The sequence below is a fragment of the Clupea harengus genome, chromosome 8, assembly GCF_900700415.2.
Source record: "Clupea harengus chromosome 8, Ch_v2.0.2, whole genome shotgun sequence".
In the NCBI taxonomy this organism is placed as follows: domain Eukaryota; kingdom Metazoa; phylum Chordata; class Actinopteri; order Clupeiformes; family Clupeidae; genus Clupea; species Clupea harengus.
Genome location: NC_045159.1, coordinates 22,481,528 through 22,491,527, shown reverse-complemented (window position 1 = coordinate 22,491,527; position 10,000 = coordinate 22,481,528). Strand labels below are relative to the sequence as shown.

The following is a 10,000-nucleotide window of genomic DNA, read 5'->3' as shown; positions in this document are numbered from 1 at the left end:
GATTTTTTTTTCCCGATTCCACTATAGATACTTTTTTTTTTTAAGTGACGATAACGTTAATGAATCTCAACCAAGCAACAGCAGCGTGGCTAACGTTAGCGCTTCATCTGTTAATATCGAAGGTAAACTCTAACAGTCTATTGTGTTAGTGCCATTGGTTTCATTGTGTAAACCAGCTTTCACTATTTGTTTGTGTCAGTTTTATTGTTAGTTCAAGGAGAATACACTTAAACAAAAAAAACAGCACTGTAATTGGCAAGTTCAAATATTATTTAGCACAGCGGTTCTCAAACTCTGGTATATCAAGGACCCCTAAAATGCCACAAATTAGACCAGGGAGGGATCCCTATTTGATAAGATTATTTTCCAGGCTCCCCCATCTGATGAGATTTTTGAGTTTAGATGTTTTATTACAAAAATTGTATGAAACCCATTACCAAATCAGTCATACATTCTGTTACTTATGGTTGCAATTATAGTCAAAACAAATACTTTTTTTCTTTGTTGGGACCCCCTAGCACCCTATCAAGGAAAATTATCCCTAGGCTATGGGTCTCTGGACCCTACTTTGAGAGTTTGTTGACCTATTCTTAGGTTTGTTTTTTGTTATTTAAAACATGTAAATGTATACATACATACTGTATATGCGGTGCATCATCTATTCAGAGTATATTATATAAAAGAAAATGAATGTAAACAAACCTGTTTGTACTCTTTTTAAGAGAATCGACAGGGAATCGAATCGATAAGCAAGAATCATTATGGAATCGGAATCGTTAAAATCTTATCAATTCTCATCCCTATTAAACACACATGTACATGTCAATAAACACACATATTTATGTCATTAAACACACACACCTACATGTCAGTACACACACATATACATGCCATTTAACACACATATTTATATCATTAAACACAAATATTCATGTCATTAAACACATATTCATGTCATTAAACACACATATTCATGTCATTAAACACACACACACATAACCACTGTTTGCAGTGAAATGCCTCCACAGCAGAGCAGGTATCAGTTGTCAGCTTCAGAGAGATGCCCCAGTGAATGACGCCAAGTCTCTCTGTGTGTGTGTGTGTGTGTGTGTGTGTGTGTGTGTGTGTGTGTGTGAGTGTGTGTGTGTGTGTGTGTGTGTGAGTGTGTGTGTGTGTGTGTGTGTGCGTGTGTGTGTGCATGTGTGTGTGTGTGTGTGTGTGTGTGTGTGTGTGTGTGTGTGTGTGTGCGTGTGTGTGTGTGTGTGTGGAAGAGAGAGAAAGAGTATTTGTATGTGTGTGTGTCTGAGGAGAACATGTCTGTGCATGTGTGTGCTTGTGTGTGTGTGACCTTGTGGAGGTTAGGGGTATATTTGGAATTAGAGTTTGACACCTGTCTGCCACAGACAGGGGGTTAGTATAAATGAGTGTGTCATCACAGAAGGGTGTGTTTGTGTGTGACTGTATGTCTGGGGGTAATAGGTGTGTGTGTGTGTGTGTGTGTGTTTTATTAGTGTGTTTGTGTGTTTAATGTATCAGCTTATGTGCATGTGAGTTAATGTAACAAAATATGTATGTATCTTTATACAGGTCTGTGTGTGTGTGTGAGAGAGAGAGAGAGATAGAGAGATAGAGGGAGAAAGAGAGAGAGAGGGGGGGATAAAGAGAGAGAGAGGGAGAAAGAGAGAGAGAGATAGAGAGAGGGAGAGAGAGAGGGGGAGAAAGAGAGAGAGAGGGAGAAAGAGAGAGAGAGATAGAGAGGGGGAGAGAGAGAGAAATAGAAAGGGAGAGAGAGAGAGAGGGAGAAAGAGAGGTGCTAATAGCCATAGCGTTTTGTGAACAGCAGCTGCAGCCTCCTGAAATAGGGCGACGGACGCTGTCATAAAACTCATTTAAAAACGCATGCAAGCATGAGCCTCAAACACACTTTAAACCTTAAAGGTATACATATAAACACAATTTAAACCTTAAAGGTATACATATATAATATGCATCATGTGCCTCAAACACACTTCAAACCTTAAAGGTATACATATATTATGTATCATGAGCTTCAAACACACCTCAAACCTTAAAGGTATACATATATCATACATCATGTGGTTCAAGATGGTTTGACTTTGAATAGGAATAAGTTTGACGTGTGAATGCACTTGTTTGGAGAGTCATGTCTTTAGTGTCGATGGCCACAACATTCACTATTCATTTTCTCATTCAAGATTCAAGACCCTGCCAGCCTGTCTGTCTCTGTGTTAGTGTGTGTCTGTGTGTTAGTGTGTGTGGGTATTGAGTGTGTGTTAGTGTGTGTGGGTATTGAGTGTGTGTTAGTGTGTGTGGGTATTGAGTATATATGACTGTGTATGTGTGTTAGTGTGGGCCTTTATGTTAGTGTGTGTTAGCATTTCTGTTTGTGTGGTTATTTAGTATGTGTGACAGTGTGTCTGTGTGTAAGTGTGTGTCTGTATGTTAGCGTGTGTTTGTGTGTTAGTGTGTGTTAGTGTGGGTATTGAGTACATGAGAGTGTGTGTGTCTGTGTGTGAGTATGCATGTTTTGGGCGTGTATGTGTGTGTGTGGGGTGGGGGATTGTTTATGGTGCTGACGGCAGTCTTACTTCCATTCGTCTACTCTGGACATCCCCCAAAACCAACAGAGTGTTGGGTTACGCATCACCAGCGGTGGGAGAAGTATTCACAGCCTTTACTTAAGGAACAGCACGTATATAGCCATGCACAAATACTCCATTACAAGTCAATGTCCAGCATGGAAAATCTTACTAAAGTAAAAGTGGCACTCTGAGATTCTTTTGAATGAAGAGTGCATTACAAATAAAATAAATTATTATTATTATTATTATTATAAAAGCACATAACTAATAGCAGAAACATTTAGTTAAAGTATTAGAGTAAAACTACTGGTTTGGTCCCTTAGACAGCTATATTATATATGACATCATTACTTGAGCATCAGTGTGTGAGCAGCATGTTACTGCTGGAGCTGCTGAAGATGGAGCTAGTTTATATAGTTACACACAATATATCACAACTAGTTTAAACTACTTTATATAGTTACACTCAGGGACACCAGATATATCACAACTAGTTTAAACTACTTTATATAGTTACACACAGGGACACCAGATACATCTGAATTACTTTATATAGTTACACACAGGGACACCAGATACATCACAACTAGTTTAAACTACTTTATATAGTTACACACAGGGACACCAGATACATCACAACTAGTTTAAACTACTTTATATAGTTACACACAGGGACACCAGAACTAGTTTAAACTACTTTATATAGTTCCACACAGGGACACCAGAACTAGTTTAAACTACTTTATATAGTTACACACAGGGACACCAGATATATCACAACTAGTTTAAACTTCTATATATAGTTGCACACAGTTTAAACTACTTTAAAAGTTACACACAGGGACACCAGATATATCACAACTAGTTTAAACTACTTTACATAGTTACACACAAGGACACCAAATACATCAGAAGTAGTTTAACATGTCAGACAGGTCATGCAGGACACACACACACAGGACACACACACACACAGGACACACAGGACACACACTCAAGACACACAGGACACACACACACACAGGACACACACACACACAGGACACACAGGACACACACAAGACACACAGGACACACACACAGGACACACACACACAGGACACACACACACACAGGACACACAGGACACACACAGGACACACACACACCACACACACACACAGGACACTCACACAGGACACACAGGACACACACACAGGACACACAGGACACACAAGGACACACACACAGGACACACAGGACACACAAGGACACACACACACACAGGACACACAGGACACACACACACACAGGACACACACACACACACACACACAGGACACACACACACACACAGACACACACACACAGGACACACAGGACACACACATGACACACACACACACACACACACACACACACACAGGACACACACAGGACACACAGGACACACAGGACACACACACAGCACACACACACACACACACACACACACACACACACACAGGACACACAGGACACACACACACACAGCACACACAGGACACACAGGACACACAGGTCCCGCAGGTCACATCCTGTATTCAGACCTGCATTCTCCAGGCCCTATTACACGAGTCATTACACACACATTTACATCTGGTCTTACACACAGTTATATTATACACATCACTTATATTTACATTATACGCCAAAATACAGCACACATACATATTCAAGACATGCATCAGATATCACCTCATGCCTCCTGTATGTGTGTGTGTGTGTGTGTGTGTGTGTGTGTGTGTGTGTGTGTGTGTGTGTGTGTGTGTGTGTGTGTATCCACGTGTGTGTGAGCACCAGATATCACCTCATGCCTCCTCTTACAGTTCAGACCTTGTTCAATGTGTGTGTGTGTGTGTTGTGTGTGTGTGTGTATCCATGTGTATGTGTGTGTGTGTGTGAGAGAGAGAGAGAGAGAGAGAGAGAGAGAGAGAGAGAGAGAGAGAGAGAGAAAGAGAGAGAGAGCCCAGAAACGATGATCTAAGTGTTTTTGTGCATGTCTGCGTCCTGGTAAAAGGATCTGGGGATTAAGTGTGGTGTTTATAAGGAGTCTTATGAGTGACACTAACCATAGCTCATTTAGACTTGGACCGGGGGCTCTGGTACTGCACTAAATCATGATATTACATTAACCTGATCTTATATCCTGAAGGTGTGAGTGTGTGTTTGTGCGGTGTGGGTCAGATTCTAGTCTGAAAGCCCCCTGGCTGTAACTCGGCCCTCTGAATGGCACAAACTCAACAAGGTCAGAGTTCAGAGGTCAGCATTGTTGCCATGGAAACACCAGAGGCATTTCCCTTTTGCAGACCTGTTGTCTTTCGCTTCATAAATTCATAAATTAGACTTAAAATGATGTACGAAAATACAAAATACAATACCATCTGTCTAACAGGATACCTAGATCCAGTAAAAAAGTTGAATTACCATTTTATTATATGGCAACGACAGTATGAGCGTTCTGATTGGCTAATGCGTAGTCATACCAGCCGCGTATTGCCCTTCTCACCGGTCAATACGGATCCGTATTGCCGTCTGACGAAATTTTCAAAATGAGCGAATGCGGTCAGTCTAAGTTTTACTATCCAGACGAAAATGAAAACATTTACAGCCAGTAGGAAATTCAGAAGAAGCGAAGATTTGAAAGAGATGATGAAGACTAGAAACTATAGTTTGAATCACTTGTGTTGTTACTTTAAATTAAAGCCATTTTAGCTGAGGCGTGTTGTCCGTTTTCTATTGATCATTGTAACTTGAAGTTGGCAAGTAATTGTTTGCTAAACACATTGAACACATTGGTTGCTGAAACACATTGTGTCGTGAGAAGACTTGGAAGCTGTTTTAACTGTAAATAGACATGTTTTCTATTTACAATTACCATTTCTTTTCATTTACAAAATGAAATGAGCGAAAAATGCCATATAATAAACAACTTACTAATCTCGACCGTTCGGTCATGCCGGGACATATCAAACTTCGGCCTTGGCGTATCGACCGAGCGATACGTTAAAGCCTCAGTTTGACCAATTTCCCGGCATGCCCTCACTCTCGGTTAGTAAGTAGTTAATATCGGTGTTCCGTTCTTTATCAGTGCTCTGTTTTATATCAGTGTTCTACGTATATCAGGGTTCCGTTCTATATCAGTGATTATAACAGTAACTATAACAGCCATTGTAAAAAAAAATAGTAATGATTGAAAAGCTGTCTGTTCATAGAGGCTACTGCAGTGAGTGTATAGTAAAGCAAGCTCATGAATGAACAAAATAAACACATTCTCTCATTTTGCCAAGTGGCGTAAACGCGATGAATTCCGTGGTTATAGAGCTTGTTAACTTGCTACTAAAATAGAATCAGTAACAGCTAGCACGCTAAATGATTCGTGCTTAGCAACAATGTAATCAGTGGTAACCATGCAAACTATCCAACATTAACCTTTTCCAGGACTAAGGAAAGTATTACTCTAAACTAAACAGATTGGCTTCTGTTAACCCTTCTACTGTCCTTAGAAAAAGTTAACACCTATTACCCTTGGGTTAGGTGACCATATTTATGAGACAAAATACGGGGACAGTTCAGACACGTAAACACCTCCAAAACAGTATAATGTTTTTATCTTTGTAAATGAAAAACGGGGACTGGTCACCCTACCCTTGGGTATAATTCAACCAAAGTCAGCTCATGTCTCTCTCTAGTGCCCCCAGGAGGCCACACTGCAGATATGTGGAAATTGTGACCGCAGACCTGGGCAAAGTGCGCCCCAAGGGCCATTTGCGGCCCGTTGGCTGTCCCTGTGCGGCCCGCGGAGGTCAATTGTAAATTAGGAATCAAACGTAAATACCTGTACTTATTATACGGCTCTTCAGAATGTTCCAAAAAGTTCTGTTGATTTGAATGGGCCATCCCAACGTTTGCATGTCTGTAATTTCTTTATAATCACTGCTGATTCATAGATTCTGATATCTATGAAATGAAACCATCTTGTTATAAATCCAATCTATAGTACCACCTTTTGAATTGAACCAGAACCAGAAAAAATATTTTCTTTATTGTTCAAGTAGGCTACCGGCAGGTTTAACATAGACAAAACAAACAAACAAAGAGAGGCTAAGGTCTAAACATATCTTTTTTTTTTAAACAAAAGATGAGTCATACATTTGTGTGAAGGTTCAGTACAGTACAGTAAAGGACACTGAGTGAGTCATAACAGCTCATATAGCCCATTCTACAGTAAAACACACTGAGTGAGTCATAGCAGCTCATATAGCCCATTCTACAGTAAAACACACTGAGTGAGTCATAGCAGCTCATATAGTCAGTACAGTACAGTAAAGCACACTGAGTGAGTCATAACAGCTCATATAGCCCATTCTACAGTAAAACACACTGAGTGAGTCATAGCAGCTCATATAGCCCATTCTACAGTAAAACACACTGAGTGAGTCATAGCAGCTCATATAGTCAGTACAGTACAGTAAAGCACACTGAGTGAGTCATAACAGCTCATATAGCCCATTCGACAGTAAAACACACTGAGTGAGTCATAGCAGATCATATAGCCCGCTCTACAGTAAAGGACACTGAGTGAGTCATAGCAGCTCATATAGTCAGTACAGTACAGTAAAGCACACTGAGTGAGTCATAGCAGCTCATATAGCCCGTTCTACAGTAAAGCACACTGAGTGAGTCATAGCAGCTCATATAGCCCGTTCTACAGTAAAGCACACTGAGTGAGTCATAGCAGATCATATAGCCCGTTCTACAGGAAAGGACACTGACCCATAGCAGCTCATATAGCCCGTCATAGCAGATCATATAGCCCGCTCTACAGTAAAGCACACTGAGTGAGTCATAGCAGCTCATATAGCCCGTTCTACAGTAAAGGTTATTTCGGATCTGGGGCGCCGGAAAGGGGGGGCATTTATCCCCCTACTCTTGGCCTCAGATTATGCTAATTAACACCATCCCGAGAAAGAAGTTAACCTTTGCAACAGTAACCTAGCTTGCTTCTAATGTACAGTCTCATTGATTTGTGCAGGTAGACATATGTCTATGTTTATGGGAGGAGGGGGAGGGGAATAGTAGCTGATCCATATAAGCTCTGGGTGACAATAAGCCGAAAAGGAGAAACACATTCCAAACTCTCACTCGTAAGCGAGGTAGTCCATAGCCAGCCCACTCCACGTTGTTTGGGGATTACTATTACTATTACTCCCGGTTATGATGTCACTCCTTACCACCAACCAATCTCGTGTCCAGATCGAGAGAAAGGTGATAATGTTTAAGAAAAAGGGCCAAGCTTACATCTGCTGTGTAGTGTCTATGGTTTATTTTGGCACAATTTCTTTGTAATTGCATCAAGAGTACGTCTAGGCTACCCTAGACATTGAAGATGCGTTCCTGTGCAGGTGGTGCTTTGAAGTAGACTCCAGCTCCTGAGTCTGTGTTTACTGTTCTGATTGCATCCAATTAGAAGTTGTGAAGCTGCAGTGTAGCGTGTGCTATGAAATCCAGGAACCCCGCTGTGTTTAGGATCTCTGTGTCTCAAACTGTCTTTAGTCTCTGTGTCTCAAACTGTCTTTAGGATCTCTGTGTCTCTCAAACTGTCTTTAGGATCTCTGTGTCTCAAACTGCGTTTAGGATCTCTGTGTCTCAAACTGTGTTTAGGGTCTCTGTGTCTCAAACTGTCTTTAGGATCTCTGTGTCTGTCTCAAACTGTCTTCTCTGTGTCTCAAACTGTCTTTAGTCTCTGTGTCTCTCAAACTGTGTTTAGGGTCTCTGTGTCTCTCAAACTGTCTTTAGGATCTCTGTGTCTCTCAAACTGTCTTCTCTGTGTCTCAAACTGTCTTCTCTGTGTCTGTCTCAAACTGTCTTCTCTGTGTCTCTCAAACTGTGTTTAGGATCTCTGTGTCTCTCAAACTGTCTTCTCTGTGTCTCAAACTGTCTTCTCTGTGTCTGTCTCAAACTGTGTTTAGGGTCTCTGTGTCTCAAACTGTGTTTAGGGTCTCTGTGTCTCTCAAACTGTCTTCTCTGTGTCTCTCAAACTGTCTTTAGGATCTCTGTGTCTCTCAAACTGTCTTCTCTGTGTCTCTCAAACTGTCTTTAGGATATCTGTGTCTCTCAAACTGTCTTCTCTGTGTCTCTCAAACTGTGTTTAGGATCTCTGTGTCTCAAACTGTCTTCTCTGTGTCTCAAACTGTGTTTAGGGTCTCTGTGTCTCTCAAACTGTCTTTATGCTCTCTGTGTCTCAAACTGTCTTCTCTGTGTCTCTCAAACTGTCTTCTCTGTGTCTCAAACTGTCTTTAGGATCTCTGTGTCTCTCAAACTGTCTTTAGGATCTCTGTGTCTCAAACGGTCTTCTCTGTGTCTCTGTGTTTGTCTCAAACTGCGCTGGAAATGATGGAGTTCTTTGCCTCCGCCTCCCTTACATATCTGTGTGTGTGTGTGTGTGTGTGTGTGTGTGTGTGTGTGTGTGTGTGTGTGTGTGTGTGTGTGTGTGTGTGTGTGTGTGTGTGTGTGTGTGTGTGTGTGTGTGTGTGTGTTTACAGGATGATACGGTGGTGCTGCAGTGCACTGCATCCATCCTGAAGGAGCAGATCAAACTGTGTCTGTCATGCGAGGGATTTGGAAACCGACTCTGCTTCCTGGAGACTACATCGAATGCCCAGGTACTGTCAAGAGCGTCCGCACACACACACAACCAAGCTATAAAATAGTTTTATTTATATAGCGCCAATAACAATTGAAACGGTCTGTAAGTGCTTCACAGAGCCCAGAGGCTGATATATCATTCACTTCTTCTTCTGCCAGGAGACCACGTCCAAGGCCCAAGTGCAGCCCAGGCACACATATGTTCAGTTTTAGTCATTTTAGTTTTAGTTACGATAATGGCCTTGGTACTGATACTGAGGGGGCAACAGTGGTACAGGAGGTAAAGAAGTCAAATAAGTCGTTTAGTAATCAGAAGGGTGCTAGTTCGATTCCCTGTCAAAGCGTCCTTGAGCAAGACAGTGTGCCATCAGTGTAAAAATGTAAAATGTGTATCCTTGTAAGTCGCTTTGGATAAAAGTGTCTGCTAAATCAAATCAAATCAAATCAAATGTAAATGTAAATCTGAGGACTGACTGCTACAGCAAGTGGAGAAGTGTCACTTGCTTCCATTTCTGAGGACACAAAAAGATGATAGAGCTTCTTGTACACGTGTCTGCGTCATTCAGAGATTTCTGTACACCCTGCTGTTCTGTTTTTTTTTGTCCCCCAGAATGTTCCTCCGGACCTGGCGATCTGCTGCTTCATCCTGGAGCAGTCTCTCTCTGTGCGAGCGCTGCAGGAGATGCTGTCCAACACATCGGACCTGAACGAGGTAGGAGGGAGGAGAGAGC

General features: G+C 41.6%; 1 protein-coding gene across 1 annotated transcript in view; it reads left to right on the top strand.

Annotated features, from left to right (window-relative positions):
* Positions 1 to 10,000, top strand: part of LOC105890469 (ryanodine receptor 1-like) — a 107,150-nt gene that overhangs the window by 5,946 nt on the left and 91,204 nt on the right. The window contains exons 2-3 of the mRNA XM_042708504.1: positions 9,167 to 9,286; positions 9,880 to 9,981. Coding sequence (XP_042564438.1) covers positions 9,167 to 9,286; positions 9,880 to 9,981 — 222 coding nt within the window. The remainder of the gene's footprint in view (positions 1 to 9,166; positions 9,287 to 9,879; positions 9,982 to 10,000) is intronic.